This window comes from Rissa tridactyla, chromosome Z (genome assembly GCF_028500815.1).
Source record: "Rissa tridactyla isolate bRisTri1 chromosome Z, bRisTri1.patW.cur.20221130, whole genome shotgun sequence".
Taxonomy (NCBI): Eukaryota; Metazoa; Chordata; class Aves; order Charadriiformes; family Laridae; genus Rissa; species Rissa tridactyla.
This window is the reverse complement of record NC_071497.1, coordinates 8215975-8239434: the sequence shown is the minus strand read 5'-3', so window position 1 is coordinate 8239434 and position 23460 is coordinate 8215975. Positions and strand designations below refer to the sequence as shown.

The window sequence follows — 23460 nt, the reverse complement described above, 5'->3', positions numbered from 1 at the left end:
ATATTATAATACATATATTATTCATACATATAAAAAAACTGGTGGATTTGGATTTTCAGGAAAACATAAATTTTTTTTTAACTTTATTAGAATTTAATAAGAGTTTCTTGAATGCAAAACTTTTGATGCCTTTTATCGTGATAGTAATTCATATGGAAAAAATAGTTGCTAGAGTAAAGTTTGTAGTGACAATGAATGGATCTGATGTATCAACCTAGTAATTACCTTTAACCAGTCAGTGTATGAAATGACATTTGATCAGTCAGAAATGACCTGTGATCAGTCAGAGCTCTGACATGACCTTTACCTATGGAATGCAAATGCCGTATCTTAATTATTCTTACATGGTATTGTATACCATGTACACATGGTATCTTACAGTATTTTTAGCAGTAGTACTCAGTGTTATATCCTCCTCTATTGTAATGAGTCTAAGTAGTGCCAGACTTAAGAAGTGAAACCTTAGTTTCATGCCCAGAATGTGTATTAATTTGTTCCTTTAAGGAGCCTAAGAGCAAAGCAATATATACGTGGTGAGAGGATTTGAATACTAGCATCCTGAAATGAGGTGTAGTGATGCTGTAGAATCATAGGATCGTGTAGGTTGGATTAACTTAACTTCCCAAGTCACATCTGTAGCTTCTGTTTTATTATATCCCTCTGTGTAGATGTGTTTATCCAAAGGAAATTGGGTAGAAGGCTGGGAATTTTGTGCTGGGAGTTGTAGTTCTAAATAGGGCCTGGCAATTGTTCCTGCAGGCATTTTGAGAAAAATGGCTCAAAAGCTGGTATGTGTTCTGTCTGTTTGGGGTTAAAGATTGTGCTGCTGCTGCCACTGAACCCATAAATGGTTGAAGCTTGAACTGTCTTCCATGTGTTACAATTTCATGTGAGAGTTGGGTTTGCTTGGTGGATCCTTGTTAGGATACCACTCTCTGGCACTGTGGTCATACATGCTTTACTGTTGTTGGAGGGAGTATTCTGGTGACGAAAGGGAAAAAAAGGCATACACAAAGTGAGAATCTTTGTCAACTGTAAAAATCTATGTTCTACTATATATGGACCTAAAATGCTCTAGTAAGTTTAGAGCAAGTTTTGGTTGTCAAATTTCTGCGTCTCTGGTAGTGTTTTACAAGGAAATACAGGAGAATACTCCTTGATTTTTTTAAATGCTCCTTTGATTTATTTCTTTTTTAATGCTTACGTATAATAAAGATGTCATTAAGGCAGTTACAACAATGTAGATTCCTGCAGGAAGGCAGAAGAGGTGTTCATTGAGGAAGGGATTAGGTCCTGTGTATAGGATCTCACTCTGTGCATATCTGTGTAATTCAAGCCTTAAAAGGGATGGGGAATGTCTCTTGCTGTTGATGAAATCAAATAGCAAGAAAACAGAAATAAGTGTAGACAAATATAACTCAGTAAGGTTTATTTCACATGCATTGCATTCCTGAATCTGAGATGGTACTTTCTTTCTTTCTACATGAAAATAGAGTTTGGCTGTTTTGTTTGTTTCTCTTAGACAGAAAGAAATATGTTATTCATATCTTGATAATTTATAGAAGTGTTTGTGTCCTTCTATGTACTTAACACTGCTTGGAATTTAACACTGCTTTACCAGAGATTTGTCGTATTCACTGCATGTATCTTGTGATACATTGACTATTTCCACGTTTGTGGGTGGGACACAGTGTACACAGACATTCATCACGTAGCTCAGATAGGTGATTTTACTACTAGAGAGGAAAATTTTCAATCTCTTGTTTTCTTGAATGGGGTAAAGTAACTCCATTCAATTAAGTTTTTATTAAGTAGTCAGATGTTTGGATCTTAAAGGTTTTAGCAAGTGGTTGTCAACATCCTGAAAGGATGTTGTAAACAAAGGGTGAAAAACCAGCCTGAAAACAGTCAAATGGTTGTTCTAAATGAATACTGTGTTATTACTCACACTGGAAAATTGTTTGTAGTACTTAGTTGGGAACACTTTTATATTTTGCCTCGGTCTAGGCATTATCTCATGCTTATTCACGTGGTTATACATTTACTTTCCAAGCAAAAAAAAATCGTGTGCAATCATTGAGCTGTTAACTGTCAGAGTACAGCATATTCAGGGGGAGTCAGACTTAAATTACTGCAAAATGTTGGCATGTTAGTTCCAAGGGTGTATTCAAGAAGCACTTTATAGTTTCCATTGCTTCCCAAATCTAAAGGTCAATGTTTGAAGGGAAGTAGCTCCCAAGACAAGTTGTCTTCATATCTGACAGTTATTAATTCAGACATTTCAGTTATGTTTTATTAAAGTTTTTAAAGAAAGTTGCAGTCTGGGTTTCACATGTTGGAATACGGTCAGTTGACAGGTAGTTTTAAAATATCCCATTAAGCAGGAGCTAACACATAATGTGGTGGTGTTTTTTTTAATCTCGGAAGTATTAATCATTCATATTTTGTTACCTTGGAACTTTTACTGACAGTAATATCACAAGCACTCCTGCAAGCCTTGCTTTTATTTTGGAGATTTTTGCTAAAAGCACATTTATCTGGATCTACCTTTCATAACATTTGTACAAACTTTTTTAGAGGTTATCACAAGGATTGCATGGGGTTTTTTTTCCAGTGTTACATGTTCATGCTATGTATAATTTGTGATTAACTGTTCAGAAAAAGAGCTCCACACTCCTACTTTAAAGATTTTCCTTAAATGAGCTTTGTTCTGGAATAACTTTTGAGTTGGAAACCTGAACATAAATGCAGAATATCTGACAAAAAAATGCCAGCAGCAAACTAAATTAAAAATCCTTGGCAGGCATCCTTTTGTACTTTTTGGAGACTCAATCCTCAAACACAAGCTATGTGATAAGTTTGTGTGTACGCTGATTTATGGTAATGACCCATGTTCTGTTCGTAGCCTGTAGGAAATGCATTCTGATTTAAGCTATCTTATTAGGCTTTTCCTCTGAAATCTAAATTAGCATAGTCGTGAACTGTTCATGTATTTAAGCCCGGAGACATGAATCCAGATGTTATATCTAGAGCCTCTTGTATTATTGCCACACTGTAAGCTACATGAAAAACAAGGAAGAAAACAAGTTTAGATCTCAAAGTAAAGCTCATTTCCTAATTCATTTAGGGCAGTTTTTAAAATAATAAAACGTGCAAGTGTTTTACCCTGCTTCCTAAGGAAACAAAGCTTATGTGATCATGCTGTGTGCCTCTGCTGACTGCCAGTCTCGTACCTCCTCCCCCTTCCCCCAATAACTTTTGAAACTACTGGCCAATTTCAAACAGATTTGACAGGAGTAAAGGTCTCAAAGATATCAGGTTCCTACTAGTTTCATGGAAATAGGTGGCTGGATGGAGAAGAGAGACCCCATTCATATGTCTGCTTTGGAAAAAAAATGTGGAATGAGATCAACTGTATTATTAGACACTAGCAAATCCTCATGGGAAAGAACAGTTATGAATACCCTAAATAAGGGAAAAGCTTTGACTGGATTTCTCACCTTCTTAGACATTAGAGGATCCAGCTCAAGAGTCATAACCATAGGAAACCAGGCTTCAGTAGTTCCATTGCTCACAGACCTGCTTGCTACTCAGTGAGGTAGGAAAGTATCTGATTATTCCTGCAGCCATTGAATTAATGAGGAAAAAGATTAAAAAAAAGATCTTTTAAGGATGTCCTGCTTCAGTTGTCTTTGTGAACTCACTTCAGAGGCAGACTGGTAGCAGAGAGTTGAATGGGCCATATTGCCTGGAGTGTAGAAGGGAACGATAAAAGAGAAGCATAGAAGAAGATAAAGTGCTTGGATGTACGTATAAAATGCAAACCTGCCAGGTTTTGCATGGTGAAGTAGTAGTTTCACCCCCAATTCAATAAACTGCTTGAATTGTTTGTTCTTTACGTAGTCATGACTCTGTTATCAGGATTTGTGGAACTATAATGTATACTTGCCCATTCCATATTTATTATTCTAATAAGTAACTAGCGCACCTGATCTTTCTGGAGCTTTCCCTTTGGCCTTTTTACTCTAATTGTTCAGATTTTTTTTTTAGTGATGTGGAACATTGTATCTGATTACCATTGGGAAAGAATTGGAAGAAATACCTAATGTTACAGGTGCTGAGCATTACCACTATAATGCATTTTAGTATTCAGTGTATTTCTAATTTTAAAGGATTCAGTGGCATAGTGGTCAAGAAAATTGAGGGGAAAATTAGTAGCAGCCTTCTGTAGTTAAGCACCTTAAGAGACAAACACTGCTTTAGTGCAAATGCTCTGTAACTTTATTCAGTTCATGCCTCTTTTGAAACTTATCTCTCTTTTTACAAAGATATGATTTGATTCTTGTTGATAGATATGGGTTTAAGGTTGGAGGAGGAAGTACTCTCATGAGCAGCAGTTTTTAAAGTAAGTTTGGGAAAATGATTACAGAGCACTTCAGGGTAGTGAGTCATAGCCTGAATAGATCTTGACCAGACCATGTCACAGCTGTCAAAATTCAGTAGCTAAAGACCATTTCAGCATGGGTGGGATTAAGCTTCCCAGAAGTCACTGATTGTATAGATATGTGAAATGTGATGTTTCTGAGGGGGGCAAAGATTAAACAAGAAAGTTTTCCAAAAGCTTTAAAGAAAGACGTCTAGGTATAATGCCATTCATGAAAGAAATCCATTAATTTCTTGCTCAGTAGGTGTCTTCCTGACACCCACACAACTTTTTTAAAAGCCACATCTGATACGCTTACTATTTTCATTTACTATTTTTTATTCCAAAACTGTCTGAAGAACTTGGCCTCCTGAAATACAGATTATCCCCATATCCTGGTGATTCTTAGAGGATAAATGGGGCAAAGTGAAAGAAAGAAATGAAACGTGCAAATAGAGTGAATATTGATGATCTGCAAATGTCATGTAAGTTCTGTGTCTTTTTTCTGTGTATTTGCATGGTCTACTTAGTGGCACATACTCAGAATTGTGTGTATAGTTCTGGTCCACAGTCAAGAAATGCAAACTGAAATTGGGAAGAAGCTTGTATGATATGAGGAATAGAGAACCTAACATATATGTAGCCAAAGCTACAACATTGAGCTTTAGTTCAACAAAATAAATACAGATAGAGGAAAATCATTATCTATAAATAACCAAGTCTGAACACGAGTGAGGGAGAAGAATGCCATAAGCTAAGGAACAGTGTCTCTCCAAGAGCAAATGGTACAAGTTGGGCACGTGTGTGTTTAGGAGGCAAATTAGAAAAAAATGTCCCAAACATCTTTTCAGCTAGACTAGTGAGATTAAGAATCTCGTTTTAAAACTTTTGTTCCTTTATGAGAGGGTTTATGTGACACTGTTTCCTCTGATTGCAAAGAGTTGGCCTTAGTGAGGTCTCAGGAAAATGGTGGTGCAATATGAAAGTCTTCAAATAAGTTCTCCTCCTCTTTCCTATGAAGAAAGCAATGGGATTTTATATTGAGAGCTTCTTGCTGGAATGATCTCAAATATGAAGAGTCAAAATGCAGTGCTTCCAAAGACCTTAATGAATTTCAGGTATATCCAAGTAAGAATGAGAAATTTAGGCTGCTGAGCAGAGCTGGATTTTCATGTTATGGTTTTCTCCACCACAACAACCCATCCAAGTCCGTTGGACCAGGTGCGCTGCATCCAAGTGTGCTCGGAGAACTGGCCTTTATGAAACTGCTCCCTGTCATATTTGAAAGCTCCCAGAGATTGGGGGATGTCCTAAACCACTGTGAAATGGCAAACCTTCCACCAGTCTTCAAAAAAAATGCTGGATTGGCACTCAAAGAAACTATAGGTTGGTCAGGCTCACTTTGATTTCTGGGAAAGTCGTGAAGCCACTCCTCTCAGAGCATATTTCTGTGCACATGAAAGAGAAAGCGGAGCTGTTGGCTTTCAGCTTTCAGGGTAGGAATCTGCTTCCAGTCTGGCCCATGCTGCAGTGTACAGCTTGATGAGGGATAGGTGGAATAACTTGTAAGTGGCAGAACCTTCTTCAGTCTTATATCTACCTCTTTCCCCAGGACCCATATATTCCATCAAAAGGAAAACCTGAGACCTCCTTCTGCAGTGTGTCTTGGTCCTTAATCCAGTAAAATACAGTGGCTTCTGCTGCTGGAGCAGTATTCCAGGGACTACTGTGATTGCCTCTGCACTAGTAAATTAAAATTTCCTGGGAATGTTCCCAGGCACAGAGGCCAGCTGGTGGGGAACAGCCTATGTCTGTGCTGTTAAACTCTCTCGGCCTCCAGAAGAGGGTACCTGCATGCAAGCTGCCTCCTGGGAGTGGTCCCTGGGATGCTCCAGCTCCTGCGGTGTGCCTGCAGAGTGTTCGGTGAGCTGATCACTGGCATGGGCCAAGGACACACTGTGGCCATTCTAGCGTTTAGACGTGTGTAATACTAGTGTATTCTAGTGCCGGCGATGTTCACAATTTCTGTTTAGTTTACTGTACAGATGTAGCCTCCATGCACTGCAATTGTAAGGGGGCCGCAGTGCCATGAATGTGTGGGTTTGAGGGTGTCAAAAACAGCGAAGCACTCTCCAAAATACTTGAGAACCCCTGCCATACAAAATAGCGAAACCAGATGGAATTTCATCAGTTGGTGTGGAGCTAATATGATGGCAATTTATGTGGAAGGTTTCTGCGGCATGTAGTAAAAACCTGAGAAAAATAGCAATCGCTTATGTCAGCTGTTTTGCTCTAGAATAGATGTAATGGCTTCGTCAAGAAGGAAGATACTTTTTTTTTTTTTTGAAGATGAGGTAATACTTTTCTCATAAATAACATTTCAGGAGGGAAAGGCAAGCATGGAGAAAGGCAGGATTTTTATCTTAAAGTTGATTTTTATAACTGGAGATCATATTTTTATACTGACTGATGTAACCGGCAAGATTTCTTGGCTTCCATGGAACTCGGTAATTTTTCTAGCTTCCTAGAGTTTGCTGTTACAAAAGCAACTTCTGCTTTCACATTGTCATCACTGTATTGTGCAAGTCTAGTGTATTCGTTTTATTACCACACCCAGAGATGTCATGGTTACTGTTGAATGATTTCCCTGGAGATAATAGTGGCACAGCTTTAAAAAATCAAGACCACTCACTGATTGACTTAAGAAATAAAAATGGTATAATGCTTTCCAGATTCAAGCTTGCAACAATGCTTTCTTTGTATAGGCAACCAAGTGTCAGCATCATTCATTTGTAGGTCATATTCTTTAACCCTGTACGCGAATTTTCATTAACATTTTCCCCTTTTAAATTCATAGGCATTTTCATAGTGAAAACTTATTTTTTTATCAAAGTATTGATTCTGTCTTAGTTCAGAGGTTGTGTGTACGTGGAGTAGAAGAGGTAGCTGATAATAAACTGGTAGTAGCAAGGCTGATTCTGGAAATCACAGCCTGTCTGTCTTGCAAGAGTTCCAGCTCTCAGCTGAAAAAATAAAGTTACTGTATCCTACACTGCCTATTGTAATGCAAGCATGTAAGGGACATCTAACTTTTGAATTAATGTAACATTTGGTGTTGTCCTGTGTGTTATGGCTAATCGCTAACTCTGTGGTAAAGTCATAGGCAGGGCCATCAGTAGGTGACTTCAGGATAGTTTAGCTGATAGCTTTTAATATCTTGTCCTAGCAAAATTTCCTAGGTATAAATCTGTGCAAGTGTTGAAAAATAAGTGAATAAAGCATTTGTTTTGGTTTGGTTCTCGAGATTTATTAAGATGGCTTTTTAAATATTGAAAACATATGGCTTCAGACTGTGGGATTTTTATTAATAAAAACCACCCTGGTTGCTCCTCCATCCTCCCTAGTTCCCAAAGACCCAGTTGAGCTGGCACTAATAGGTAGCATGGAAAGACCAAGCTCTATTAAGACTGAGCTTTAACATAGGAATATCCCTCCCAGCGTTGCTCCTTTCTAGCATAGGAAAGGCGTTGAGAGATGCTCAGGATAGGGCAATGACAAAAGGATCAGTTGTTGTATGGATCTGCAGGGCTTTCCTGCTTCAACGCAGGGGTCGTGTCTGCTACTACAGACTGCAGGTCTTGATAAAGACACAGCTGCTCCATGCTGGTGGGCTGCTGTGGAATTTTTTTCCCCCCCTCAAATTCTTCATTCGTATTTCCCTGGTGAAAGGACATTTGCTTAGACAATACCTTGCAGGAGGCAGCATCTGTCTGCAAGGATGTAGAAGTTAGTAATTATGCTAATCCATCTGATTGTTAACACAGTTTGAAATCCTGTGATTAGAAGGAGAATGCAAGGATCTCTGAGTCTTACTCCGAAGGCGTAGGAAAAGTGGAAAATGGGTGAGTTAGAGATCATAGAATCGCCTAGGTTGGAAGGGACCTTTCAGATCGTCTAGTCCAACCATCAACCTAATTCTGACAAAACCCATCACTAACCCATGTCCCTCAGCACCACGTCTACCCATCTTTTAAATACCTCCAGGGATGGTGACTCCACCACTGCCCTGGGCAGTCTGTTCCAACGCTTAACAACCCTTTCAGTGAAAAAAGTTTTACGAATATCCAGTCTAAACCTCCCCTGGTGCAACTTGAGGCTGCTTCCCCTTGTCCTATCGCCTGTTACTTGGGAGAAGAGGCCAACCCCCACCTCGCTACAGCCTCCTTTCAGGTAGCTGTGGAGAGCGAGAAGGTCTCCCCTCAGCCTCCCGGTCATTCTGTCACAGGCTCTAGGTTGACTTGTGCAACTAAAAAGCAATCAATCAGTTCACACACTAGGAATATTTTCATTTAAAAATCAGAGCTAAGTGTCTATGAGTGTACTCTCTGTAAAAATTATTTGTAAAATCATTTTCAAAATACAGAAGGAAAAAGTAAAATATTTTATATGCTCAAATCCTAACCCATAATAAATAGAAGAGAGAAAGCACCACTATATTGCCTGTCGGGACAAGAAAGACCAAAATCTGGCTGTCTAAATAAATATTTTTTTTCCTAGCTTGTGGAATTACAGAATTCCTTAAATATATTTTGGCTAACAACTACTGTTAGGAAGGATTGTTGGCATACTTAGGTAGTACAGAGAGACATCATGGCCAGCAATGCAGATGCAATGAGAGTTTCCAGCGTGAGTGGGGCTTTTTTTCTTATGCACTAGTATGTTGTAATGAAGAATTGTTGTTATTAGAAATTAGCTCACTGTTAGTATCTAGCTTCAGATTCTGCCTCAGAAGAGAGAGCGTGCAGGCATTGCTGCTGTAAACGGCTTCTCCTTTCAGTGCATGACCTCTGATACTTATTCCCTTAGATATGATAACTCAATTCTAGTGAAGTGTAGTAATGCAAAGAACATATCACATATATATAAATGCAAAAAGAAAATCCACCATCTCTACAGAACAAAGTAATTTGCATGTAGTTTTAGAATTTTCCATGAAAAAATCTGTTGGCTCACATTTTGATGACCTTTTTTTCTCTTAAGTGAAGCATCTTCCTGTAAACATCAGTAATGAGAAGAAAAATTACTTGAGAAGCTTTTCGGTTTACTTCCAAAATATTTTCTGTCTTATGGTTGAGATCGCTTCTTTCTTCATCTGTAGAAGACAAACAGTGGGCAGGGTGAGAGGTGATGGGAAAATGACAGTTCTGTCATAAGCTTCTCATTCTTGTTTTTATTTCTAAACTTAAAATACTGGTCTAATGGATAAGTGCTGAGTGTGATTTCAGATTAAGGGAACACAGCTTTCTAAATGATTCTATATTCATCTTCATGTGTATTTAGAAAACAACAATAAAAAAAAAACCAAACAAAAACCAAGAAACAGTAAAACAGATATTGAAGGGGAGGAGTACATCATTCATAGTCAGTCTGTTGTCCACTGGGACCTCTAGCAGATCTGCTTATTTTCCGTATAAATGAAGTGTTCGGTGCTTTGCTGTTTTACATAATGTTTTCTTGAATGATCTGAAAGAGGAAGTAGAAAGCACGTTAATTACATCTGCAGATGATACGAAGCTAGAGCGGCACAGCACAGCCGCAGAAATTGATCTAGAGAGCATCAGTGTGCAGTAAATGACAAAAGGAGGCTCACCTTGGAAACGTGGTCCACATCATAGTTGCGTTACACATAAAATTAGCTTGGTGAAGTGTTAATGTTGAGCTTTTACCCATGCAGTAAGCAAGATCTATCTCTGTTGATATTCCCACCCAGTTAACTGTTTGTTATGTTATCCTGATCTTTAACCACTTCTAGTGAATCTTCCTAGAATTGTTTCCAATTTCACTACTGCATTTTTGGTGACAGTAGGACAAATAACTGAACTATCTATTGTTTTAGTTGCATGCAAAAAAAAAAAAAAAAACAAAAACAATATGTATGTGGAAAAAGTAATACCTTCTTTTTTGTGATTTTTTTTTTTCCCCAAAAATTCAATTTGAATAGAATTCTACAGTGCAGCAAATTACAAATCTGTCTCGAATTCAGAATCCTTGGGTTTAAAATTATGTTATTTTGTGCATCTGCTCTTTTACCAGTTTGCTTTCCAATCTGGGATGCTAGCAGGACTCCAGAGCAAAACCGCCCTGAGACTTAGTTTTCTTTACTACGTGGTGTTAGGAATGGCTCGTGCTTTGCCTTGATGCTTTGGAAACGAATTGGATCTGGCTGCCTTTACGGCTTATCAGTCTCTCAGGACTGGGCTCTTTACAGAGGGAATGCCAATCAGTTGTAATTTGCTCAGATAACAATGTTGCTATTGTTAGTGCTAACATTTCTGTTTGTTAAATAGGCAGTGTAATAGCTTGTTGCAACAATGTCATGATGAAGAAACAGCCTAAGAAGTGTTTTGGTACGCTTCCTGTAACGTTCTGCGCGAAGGGGGCAAAGCAAAACCGCCTATCTACGATCACGTTACTTTTGGCTTAATTAGGGCTGGGTCCAAACACCCCGTGTTTTTCTGCGCTGAGGTGCCAGAGATATCACCAATGTAACCTGGGTAATACACTCCTACAACTATACCAAGTTAAGATTAGATGATTTGGGGGGAATACAGAAAAATACTTGTTTTGCAGATGCCTTACGATTAATTTTTTTTTTTTTTTCCAGTTGATATGTGAGCACCTGCCTAATAAATTTAAGCCTTCTGGTGATGGGTTGCTTTGCTTACCTTTTATGGGCCTGCTAGAAATAGAGTCACTGGGTCATAGAATGGTTTGGGTTAGAGGGGACCTTAAAGATCATCTAATTCCAACCCCCCTGCCATTACAGTATGTAAGACGCGGAAAGCAGTACAGTGAAGTTTCATGTAAGAAAGTGTGTATAGTCAATTGCTTGGTATAAAGACTTGATTAAAGACTAAATTAAAGACTGTCACTGGTGTTAATTTTGAAATGAGCACCTAAAAAGGTGGGCACCGAAATTCCTTGTGCGCCCGTAGCGGTGTGGGAAGTCTGGGTTGGCTCATGCGTTGGTGGCGGCTCCTCAGGCTGGCACATGTGTCTCGTCCTGCTCTTCACAGCGTCACCTCTCCCACTCTCTGTTTTGAGAATTCATCAAAAAAGGCAGCGTGCCCCAAAACCTGGTTTGATTTCTTCTCGTATATCAGCTTTTATAGAAAGAAGGACGTTGGGTTTTTTCTTACAGATTTTCTGAAATACTTTCATGAGTGTTACACAAAACTGAGGATGTTTTTTGCAGTTTCAAAGCTCCATGTTACACTAGCGATATAGTTTTGTATAATATTCTTAAGAGGCTGAACTTTGATGTTGAAACTGATGTTTGTTTATAATTACAGTTGCTTTTGAAATGTCTGCTGTGTGTTTGGCATGATTTTAATTGCGAGTGGAACCAGGCTTTCAGCTGAAATCTATTGCTATTCACTTTAAACTGTTTTTGTAGTATTCATATTTTATGCTTTTGTGATGAGTAAACAGTAATTTGGTCAGTGTGCATGTGTCCTTATGAAGCATATTTGCCTTATCTCAGCTGATTACATTAAAAGCGTAAGACAAAAAGGTGTACTCTTCTTGCTATTTTCTCCACAGTACAAATAGAAGATTGCACGGCTGTTTATCTGTGCTACTGTGCATCTGTATCTCTGCACTAGTATTAAAGTGTGGCATGAATTCTTTATCCGTATAGTATGGTGGTGGCTTGCAAGTGATGAAAAACAGTTTCCTTTACGCAAATGTCCATCTTTGTTAATGCTGTCAAACCGCAAGTGTGATATCCAGGGAATACACGTCACTCTGTGGGTTACTGATAATGTAATCTAATTTCCAAAAATAAATTAAGTGCATCTTTTCATCTATAGCCATCAGATGTGTGTAAAGGAGAACAACATGTTAGAGAGAGTACATGTGAATTGGGAAGAAAGATCAGTGGTGATTTTGAAATTAAACCTTTGGGTTTACAGCATTTTCTGATAAATTAACCTTGTTGAAGAAGCTCTTGATGGTATCATGTGTTGTTGTAGAGACTTCCACAGATAAAATACCTTATCTATGTTGAAGGACTGTTATTTGTTTCAAACAATGCCTTTAAAATCTTTATGAGCATTTTTACAAGGCCTTTTTTAGCAAAACCTTATGTATAGCAATAGTAAACTTCACTTTAAAAATCTGTTAACAAATGCTACACATCAGTTTCATGGATTACTTTTATTTCACTATTTGCCATGCCCTCTCAAGGAAAATGAACTAAACTGAGGAGAAAAATGAATGAAATGGCATTTCTGATTTTAATAGGTGAAGTGCCACAGATGTAACTCTTCCCTAGCATGTACCACTTGTATTTTTTTTTTCAAGATGTTATTGTTGTGTATTGAAGTAAAAAAGATGAGTAATAGTTCTATTCGTAGGGGAATGCCACAACAGTTACGTGAATCCTTTTAATAATGTGAGAGGGGACCCCTTCTTCCACATAGCCATCATCAACTCAATGTTTCTGCAGGCATTTCCAGTCAAAGCCCATTTTGATGCCTCTTTCCTGAAAGATCTGCTTCTGCTGTAGTCTAAGATGGCCAAAGTCCGGATGTGTCATCCAACCCACTCTGCTATTCTCTGGATCTGCTGGGCAGATGGTGGTGCTGGGCAAATGGTGGTGCTGCTAGATGTGGAGAGGTGTTGGAAAAGCTCTCTATGGCTTCTCTAGGCTCTGTCAGCTGTGGAGGTGTACCTTCAGGTAGTTCAGGTTCCCCATCACCTACCCACTCCAGAGTACCGAAGTCAGGTCCTTCAATTCTGGTTTGCTTCTCTTAAGATAATGCAAGTCACCCTGTTCAAGTGACCTTAATATCTTTCTTCTGCAATTACCTCAAACTGTCACATTGAACATTTTGTATACCTTCATTCAGCTTTGCGTGTTTATAGTTTAGCTGATACCGTTTTTGTGCATGTGGCTGAACTATTCCTCCATTAATGTAACAGAAACAACAGTTTTCTGCTGTTTTTGCCAGACCAGGCAGAACAAATCTGTTCAGACCTCTTGTGTATCCTGTATAACATGCCCATTGATGAAGGAATACAACTATTCATCATAGAACCTATCCTTTAATCTCATTGAAGTATTGAGGCTGCCTGTTTAATTGAAGGACTCCTTTTATTGTTAAGACCTTGCTGTCTGAGCATTGAAGGGGAAAACTTGCGTACTGCTTTTCACCCATCAGGTGCATGCAAGCATTATAGGGAGGCGTTTGTAGTGCTACTTTGTATCAAAGGTAACTAACGTTCATTTGTTTTATCAGTAATGTTTATGTAATTGTATTGCTGCTGTGGGTACCAGAATGGGCAGCAAGTTACTTCACACTGGGCAGATGACAAGAACGTGTGGGCAATACCGTTAGGTTTTCAGTTCGTGTGGTTCTGCGTTATATCAAAAATGCCTTTTACGTAAAACCTGTGGTTGCATCTTTACGCCACTGACCTCCTCCGATCTGTACAAGAGCAGGGTGTTGCTATGTCATGTTAACAGTTGCCATGTGGCATCTCTTTTCCTGCCATTAGAAAGTATGTCAGTGCTGATGTCCTGTGCCTATTAATGAGAGGTGACCATTAAGATGGATTAGCTGCATAAATAATGGGCATGTAGATTATTCCACATATGCCACAATTCTACTCATGATGGATTTGTTATTTTGCTTTGAACTGGAGGACTGTAAAGTATTTCTTATGCTTTTTAAGTATGTATGGAAGTTTGAGTGAGGTTTTGTGATCTTTCTGGTACTGGTGGAGTAACTCAATTTTTCCTTGTGTCCTAGTTTAGACTTGGATCTCTGAAGCTACAGAAAGTTTCAAGTCCGGCAGAGGTGATTAAGGAGCTGATTGGTTACTGCCTGGACTGCCTGGGAAGACTGCAGGCAAAAAATGAGCATCTGCAAAAAGAAAACGAAAGGCTTTTCAGCGACTGGAGCGATGTGGAGAAGCGGTAAGCTTAAAAGTACATTCGCAGGTCATACTTGAGAAACTCACAAATACTTATCATGTCGGTGCAGGCTTTACTGATGACCACGTTTGAAGTCATATACAGAAAGGAGAACGCAAACGTTTCTTCTGGTGACAAGTGTTTTGAGCCCAGTTACTTACAGCCCCCGTAGTTGTACGTAGTTGTGGATCTTCTTCCTATGTCAGAAATGCAACTGGTATTACAAACTTTGCAATCAAAGCTGGTTTTACCTTTATGAAGTGCAAAAAAGCACCTCCTTTCTGTAGAGTTCTCTCCACTTTCTTCAGGAAGCCTTCTTTCCTCTATTTTCTGTAGTTCTGATGACTAGCAGTTTAAATTATTTACATTTTTGGGTGGGAAATTAGTTGTCGTTGCTTTAATCTGTTTGCTTTGCCAAAGGAGACAGAATTGGAAAATGGGTGTGGTGTTACAGGAAAATGCCCCATTATTTTTTGAGGTTTTTTTTTTAATTGCCATTGCATTGACAATCTGAATTATCTGCCACTGCATTCTGTAGTGAAGTAATCTTTGCTTATTTCAGTTAGCATTAAAGGCTTAGCACATACAAGTCAGAGATTTATCTTCTTTCTATAGCTTTATCTAAAAAAACACATTTAGGAAGACTGATGAAAGAATGTAGCTAATTGGTGTTAATTTACCTTGAAAAAGAGAGCTAACTTTTGGGAGGAGTTATTTTTGTTTCCCTCTCGTTAAAATGACTAACAGTTTCTCCTGACAATCTCCCTGACAAGCATATGGGCTTCCTAAGTGGTGTTTTACTGCTTAACAGTTTATTGAACAATAGCGTATTGTATAACCAGTATGCTGTACTGCATTACACGCTAATGTGTAATAGGCATTAGTGCTTGTATCAATTTCCATGGTGGTGTGGCACTTTTTAAAGAGTAACCCCAAAGAAAAAAAAAAATAAAATCATGGTTGCTTGACAGCCTTTGCTCTCGGAACCCGTGTATTCAAGCTTCAAAAGCTGGTGGTTTTCTTCGGTATCTTTATATTCTGAATAGCTGATTTTTTTGAAACATGATTTTTCAAAATAAACACTGAAAGTTGTATGTTCACCAAACTTTTGCCATGTCTGCTAGATGGAGAATAAAAATAATTTTGGGGTTTTTTGCTTTCTTGAGTTTGGGGTTTTTTTTTTTGGTTTTGTTGTTAATTTTTTTTTTTGCCACAGCCTAGTCTACCCTGCTGTCTCTCATTGCTCTTTTGGCTCCAAATGCTGGACTTAGTGGTGTGAGTTTCATGGAGCTGAACAAAAGCTTTACCTGTCTTTGTTCAGTAGACACGATTTCGGGCTTCAGACTCTGTATCACAGCGCTGAGTGGTAAAACATCAAATATAAAGCACGTGGTGCAGAGAATCTCTTCGCCTGGAGCTAAGGCACATCACCTCCAGAGTTTCAGTTCCCCTTGCTTAAAATCTCTCTTCAGGACCTCATTAGAATTAAAAGATAGCATGCAGACTTCTAAGAGCTGGTTTTTGGTCAGGTTAAGCATGGGGAACTGGATGCAATAATGCAATCAATCCCTTTTCCATTTCCCTACTCTCATTTTCTTGACCATCATGAAGGTTTTGTGAGCTCGGCTCAGCAGCTTTGCCCCGTAGCTCTGCAGGGTCTCTTGAGGTGTAAACTTGTTCTGCTCTCCATCTAATCTCTAAAAAGGCAAGCAAGGTTCCTTCAGGAGGCTAAATCTTCCTAGTAAGCAATTACATGCGGTAGTCCGCGTGGCCGTAAGCAGCTCGCATGGCAGCCCTGTGCCACGTACAGGAATGGCTCCTGCTGCTTCCCTCTGAGCTCAGGCTCAGGTAAAGGCGAAGGGCAGGAATAGGCCAAAAATGCCTTTGAAGAGAAATCCCCTGCATCATCAAATTGTTAAACTACTCATGTACTCCAATCTAAGCTCTGCGGCATCTGAAGTCTTGAGAGTGTTTCTGGTTGAAGCTGTAACTCCCTTGATTTTCTTCGTCTTGCTTATTGTGATGACTTAAGCGTAGTGAACGTTTCCCTGCTTTTGGGAAATGACCCATGTGTATGTGATACTAGTATGAGAGTTATTGGCTAGCTAAACATTTCAGCACTTGATCTAAAAGCATAAAATAAAAATTACTAAGACACTATCTGTCAAGATCCAAGTGGAGAGGCTATGGAAATTTTCAGAAGAATTATTCTGAAAATGCTGCAAGTGGGTGCTTGGTGGGGGAGTGTGTGCGTGCACGCACATCTCAGGGATGGATGACTTAAAATAGCAGAGCAGAACAGCTATTGTTTTTATTTCATATAGATAATTGCATAAATAAGTGTAAAGTAATAATAATCTGTAGCAAAATAATTCGTTGGCCAATAAAACACAAGTTAAATTTCTGATTTGGGCGTGGTCTGTATTAAAAAAAATCAGTGTAGACAAGCCAAAATCAAAATAGCTCCTAATTTATGTTGTGGTCAACTATAGTGACAGTACATTCAAACCACAAACAGCTTATAAAAATGCAGGCTAGGTTCTTTGGTGCTTGAAACCGACTCTTCAGCATTAGCTCATCAAGATTCGATACCATCGCCAATGTTGGGGGAAGGGTGAATCTGAAATGTAATACAGCAGGTGCTGTAAGGCCAGTAATTATTTTAGAGCACTGAGAACAAGGATAAATAGCAGAAGTGTTGAATTTTTTCTTTCTAGTATTGGGGTGTGGAAAATGTATAAATGCCGTTAAATTACATAGTTCACGTTAACCTCTGTGTGGCATGTGTGATTGCTCTACGTTTAGGCAGCACTCAAGAACTGGACAGTTACCTTATTTTCTCAAATTACTAATCGTAACCGTTCCTAACACTAGCTGCTTTCAGTAGGCTGCACGAGCTTTTTGATGGCTATCAACTTGGGCGTTTGTGGCACATTAAAAGCATCGCACTTGCGTAACAGAGAGATCAGAATACAGACATTGGAAAGCACCTTCAAATAAGACTTGCACCACTCTAGCCATTAGCTCCCTTTTATTTTCATTGTGCTAGGAAGTTGTCTTTGAGATGAGCAGCTTCTTTATTTGGCCTGGGGAGATGGTGTTTTAGTGAGACAAATCACATACAGGCACCAGCATGTGACGAATTGCAATTAAGGTTTGTATTTGTAACCGATGAGGTATTGGAATGAAACCCAGCCAGCTTTGCTCAGTGGTCACGTAATTCAGGTAATGCATGCCTGAGTGAATCCTAAAGGCTCTGCAGAGTTACAGCCAGAGCCGCCACCACACACACACACACATGCACACACACACACATGTACATTCTGCATAATTAATGCATCCCTGTTCCCAAGCAGCAGAGGACTGTAGCTTTTTACTATTCCATTTTTAAAGTGTCATCCTGTGGCATATAACTCATAACTTGCAAATGTAGCATTAATGTAATACTATTTCACACTGATTGAATGTTATGCCAAATTAATGTCATATCTATGTCTGGAGAATGTATTTATGTATGGATTACTTTAAACAACAGGAAAAAATCAAAAAAGATGTCCACGTAAATGAAAACAATCATATAAGATGAACTGATGGCATACTACTAATTGATTTTGCCTACAGGGAAGAGTTAATAGTGTAATCTGTGCATATAGTCCGTATGTATATTTCAAGATGCTAATATTATGCTCCAGAGGCTGAAGAAACTGGCCAGTCTTGCAATAGGCTCTTTACTGTGCTTCTTAACGTCCAGGCAGCTTCAGGTTTACTTCATTGAGAGTTTACAGTTATGGGGATTTTCATCAGTGGATGTCTTTGCAGGATTCAAGGGCCTCACTGAAGTTATCTTACATGACACTCTTTTGGCCAACTCAGCAAAATGTCTCAATGTAGCTATTTAAACCAGCCTCAGCTGCTCTGACACAAACCAGTCCATTGGCAAAATAAAGGGACAGTAGTAAACACTTTCTTTAGTTAATATTGTTTTGTGTGGGAGAAGGGACATTTTTGTAGGACTTGATACAGCCAAGATTACCATATTTTACACAAAATCCTTGTTTTCCTTTTTTACGTATATAGGCATAATTAGTTTCAAATATATCACGTAATTTACCCAACAGCTGTATTTATATTTTTTTGATTTTTTTTTTTTTTCTTTTTTTAATGGCTGAATTCTATTTGATAAATGGAAGGCAATTCCTATCCTTACCTGAGCTGGTCAAGGCACTTCTGGACCCTGTGTTAGGATTTATGATTCTCTGTGAATTGTCCTTTTGTTCCCTACTAAACAGTTAACTTTCCTTTTGTAGGTGGAAAGTCTCCTGGTAGTTGATTAGTACATATGATCTTTCATTTAGGAATTATTGAACCGATCTATATGGTAATGATGTTCTGCTATTTGCATTTAAATTAGATGAATTATTTATCAACTATCAAGCATATCCCTAAAGCATTGCACAGTAGACTTAATACTTCATGAGATTATTTTCTATTGTCGTTCTTCTTATATCATATATGGTTTTGATCTACGAACAAAATAATGAGTATTTATGTAGGAAGTCTGTTGAAATTTCTTGCTTTATAAATTAATATTTTTAAAATCTGTTATGTGTTTGGATTTAATAACAAAGGAAGCCTTCTAAGCTTTTTTTACCAACCTTGCACAGGTTGGTGAAAAGAATGTTCTTTATAAGTTATGACTATTTGCTATAATACTGTGGTTACCATGATAAATAAGATTATCAAGATGTTTATTTGCTTGTTATGAACACAGCTATTAAAATGTTTGTGGTTCAACCCAAGGAGTAAAAAGTTATGAAATACAAGAAGTAAATACAGGATCACATTTGCTATAATTCAGTTCATTTATTGTGCTCATGTTTGCTTATATCCTGGTTTTGCTTTGATTGTGAGACAGTGTACGTCTATATTCGTAATTTCATATTTCCATTGTGCTTCATTTTATTGACATTCACCGACCCACAGGTGGACATTAAACCTTTAAAAACTTGAAGAATATTTTATTCTGAAGATATTAAGAGCTTTTAGACCATTTTATATATATTGTAGTAGTTTTTACTCCTCTGCCAAGTAATTGTGATTGGTTCAGGGCAAAAAAAATAACATAAAGTATCTGCCTAATGTACTGTATGTGTGTAGTTTGAAATGGAGTCCACAGTGATGAAGTTATTAGCATTGTGTTTGTCTGAATGCCTGTACGGGATTATGGTTGCCATCAGGGGTTGCTGCAGTGTGCTGTTGAGCTTTGCCAGGAACTGGTTTCCGTACCTTGCCAGCTCACCAGAACAAGGCATGTAAGGCTTTTGATGGAAAATGGTCAGGTAAACGTCTGTATCCCCCACGTCTGCTTGGGAATCCTGGCAAGAAAAGAGTTCTGGAGCTGTTGTGGTTGCCCAAAGTATTTGGTGGTCATCTCAGCCCATCTTGGAGTTGAGTTGGCTATTTCTTGTTTCTTTTTTTTTTTTTTTCATGTTCAAATGTATTTCAAATCAGAGTGTGTGGTCCTGTTTTGGGACCTGTCAAATTTAATCATATCTATTTGTAATCTCATTATACGTGTGCTGCTAAAGTATGCCCATTACGGTTAATTCACTATTGAAACTAAAGAACGCTTGCCTGTTTAAATTTCAGCTGTTTCAGCTGCATGTGTATAAGAACCTATCAGAAAAAGCATGAAGAGAAGGCTTCCCCCTTGGAAACTTTCCCCTTTTTGTAGCAAAGTTCAGTGCACTTTTCTGTGGAAAAAAAAGCTTCCTTTGGCCTGTTTCAGACACAGGATGCTGGACTCCAGTCATGCCCGGTTTGGTATGGAGATTCCTGTCATAGGAAGGCTGGCCTCACTACAGAATTTTCTTCCAGGAAACACGGAATCTTAAAGAGAAATAGTGTAACAGTTAATTTTACGTTGTAGGCTGGAAAAATGCGTGGAAGCTAAGGAAGAACTCGAGGCAGATCTTTATAACCGGTTCATTTTGGTGCTGAATGAAAAGAAGGCAAAGATAAGAAACTTACAGAAGTTGTTGAACGAAGCTAAAGAATCTGCAGCAGATGCCAAATGTACAAGGTATTTCCTAATTTTCCTGAGTTACTTGGTATCATACCTGATGCATATTTTAGTTTAGTTTAGTTTCTATTTCTTTGGCTCTAACAGTGAGTGACGGTTGTTCTGGGCTGAGTGCTTGGTTACCCAAAACAATTCTGTTAGTCATGAAAGCAGAGGATTCTTTGTGGCGTCACTGCAAATAGCAGCATATTGCTTTGGATGCTGTAGCCAAAACCTAAATATTTGATGAATCTGTCCTTTTTTCTGTTAGATTGCAGTTGATTTTCCAATCAGAGTATCAGAGTATGTCTCTGGCATTTCCATAGGTGGTACTTTCTTATGCATTCTCCCTAAATTATTTGATTCCTTTTGTCCTTTAGGAAATCTAAATGTTTCCATGTATTTTTTTATTTCAAAATATCCAGAGAAGAAGAATCATTCTAATGTTACAAGACCCCTTAATTTGTTTATTATTTTTATGCTGCTTTTTTATATCTTAAGTTACCTTTTATTGACTGTCCTTGTATATGAATATGCTAAGCTATTCAGCATGGGGACTCTATGTTGCAAAGATATGTGATTTTTTTCCTTTTTTTTTTTTTTTTTTTTTTCCTCCTAGGGATAGTATAGCTTCCACTCAGATGGCTACAGGGAGAGAAAATGACTATGATGGCAGCACTGATGAGGAAAGTGAAAATTTGACACGGGCCTCATTACCATCAGGTAAGACAGAATGTATTGTCTTTGGGGAATATCATGGACAGGCCAATCACTTTATGTGAATAAACCTTAATGAAGACAAAATACTGCCTGACAAATTGCTCTGTGACAAGACAACCTGCAAGCCTTAAAAATATCTCTCTTGAAGCGGAGTATAATACTGGCGTTTTGAAATTAGAGAAAGGAAGTTTAAAAGTATGTTGTACAAGTAAAGGTGCTGTCATTTCTTCCAAAATGACAAATTACATACTTTGCAGAACTAATGACAGTCTAACAGTATCTGAACCATCAACAGTTCCATTTTAAATTCTAGGAATCATGATGTGTGTGCAATGATTGCTAAAATGTAAAATGTAGTTTCTGACAGTTTCAATAGTGTTTAAAAAAGGGAAAGAGAGGAGGTTTAACAGCTATAAAAAGAGCTGTGTGCATAAATGGAACAAAAATGTATTTATAGCAGAATTAATTTTAATTTGTCAGTGAATTTTTGGCCTCATGAAGATGCTAATTTTTCCAGGACTAGAGACTTGTAAAGTGTATGGAATACAGCAATTGTCCGTTCTACAATACGAGATAATTCACTGTGAATCATAGGAATTTTTTGGCATATTTTGGCAAACTAATATGAATATGCTGGACAAATGCTCTGAAAGCTTTAAAACAGCATTGATACTTGCCATATAGTCATATAGATAGATAGATAGATAGATATAAACTACCCTTCAGGTCTGCAGAGTTTGCTATGGGTTCTCTCATTGGAGCTTTCTATTTCCACCATAGGTAAAGGTAATGAAGACAACAACTTATTATAACAGTTTGCTGTGCATAGCGGGGACCAGAAGTGTTCAAGACCCTGATACCAGTGCTATTCAGCTTTGTAGCTCATATGAGCCTGTTTGTCGAGGACTTTTTGATGTAATATAAAGTAGGCATAGCTTCAGACAAATGGAGAAGGTTACAATCATGGAGAGAAATAATTTTACATTATACCATGCCCTTCAGAAATCTTTGCTTTCAAGTGGTATTCGGTCAGTTCAGATAATATGCGGAGAAGCACTTTACATTTAGCGAAAAGGCGAGGAAAAGCGGAAGGTGTTGATTCTTTTGCTAGATTCAGTAGGACTTAACTAGCTCAGTGAGAATTTTGAGATAGACATCTGTATTTAAAAATGATAACAACCCCCCACTAACCTACTCAGGCAGTCATGAGCAACTGGACTAATCAATGTCATAAGAAAAAAATAGCAACTGTTTTCTTATTTGAGTTGTAAACAAAAATATGCTTTCTGTTGCCTTTAAGGGATACAGTACACATGATTTTGATCATGACTAGAGATTTGTTTCCACTGCAAAATTTGCAAATAATATCAAGACTATAAACTTAATCCTTTGGGTAACACACTGAAGTTTTTCAAGAGAATGGCAGTGTTGAACCTGCACAGTAACTATCAGTTAGGTCAGTTGATACTCTTCCTGTGTACACAGCTTTCTCTTTCCATGAACAATAGAAAAACACAGATAGCAGCTGAATATCTTAGTGTGGTCTAGGATTTTTGCATGCAAAAAGAGGTCTGAGGCAGACTGTGTCTCTATGAAAAAGATAGTGATTCAGGGGTGAGTGACATGAGGGGGTAATGAAGCTTACAGCTACAGGCATCAAGGACTGTAAGGCATAAAAGATAATACAGATAGTGTTTGGATTTTTTCTGTTCATCTTAGTTTTCCTGTCTCTTAGTCCAATATTACATTTCTTTTCCTTTTGGATTTGGAATGTCATTGTGTGGGTTGCAGGAGTCAGTGAGAATTAGAAGATCTTTGAGAATGTTTTGGTAGATATTGGTGAAAGCCACAATCAAGAGAGAAGATGATAATTTAAAAACTGCTTTGAAGGAAAGCGAAGGCAGGTGTGTATGCACACACATATACACATGATAAGCGTGCATTTGTATATATGCATGTCCAAAATTTTAAAAGCAGGAAACAGATGCTGGTTGTCATAAATGAAAAGTAGGAACCGCAGCAGATGGCTGAAGGGAGACACACGACATGAAGGCAGAGAATCTCAGGCCAGGAGGTAGAAGGCCAACAGCCAGTCTTCAAGTCAGTTGAGAACACATATGCAGCTGTTATTGGCCTATTAGTGCAATGATAAAAAAAATCACTAGTAATTGAAAAAGCAGCTGTGCTCAGTAAGTGCTTTTGGTTTGTGTTTAGAGGGGAGAACTAGGTTTAGTTGCATCATAAGGTAGTTCTGTTCTAGCAATGAAGGGGGACATG

The 23460-nt window shown here is 38.2% G+C and overlaps 1 protein-coding gene across 5 annotated transcripts in view; it reads left to right on the top strand.

Annotated features, from left to right (window-relative positions):
• Positions 1-23460, top strand: part of XRCC4 (X-ray repair cross complementing 4) — a 188459-nt gene that overhangs the window by 66302 nt on the left and 98697 nt on the right. For all 5 annotated transcript variants that reach the window (XM_054186515.1, XM_054186514.1, XM_054186513.1 and 2 more), the window contains exons 4-6: positions 14239-14405; positions 20332-20484; positions 21083-21186. In XM_054186515.1, coding sequence (XP_054042490.1) covers positions 14239-14405; positions 20332-20484; positions 21083-21186 — 424 coding nt within the window. The remainder of the gene's footprint in view (positions 1-14238; positions 14406-20331; positions 20485-21082; positions 21187-23460) is intronic.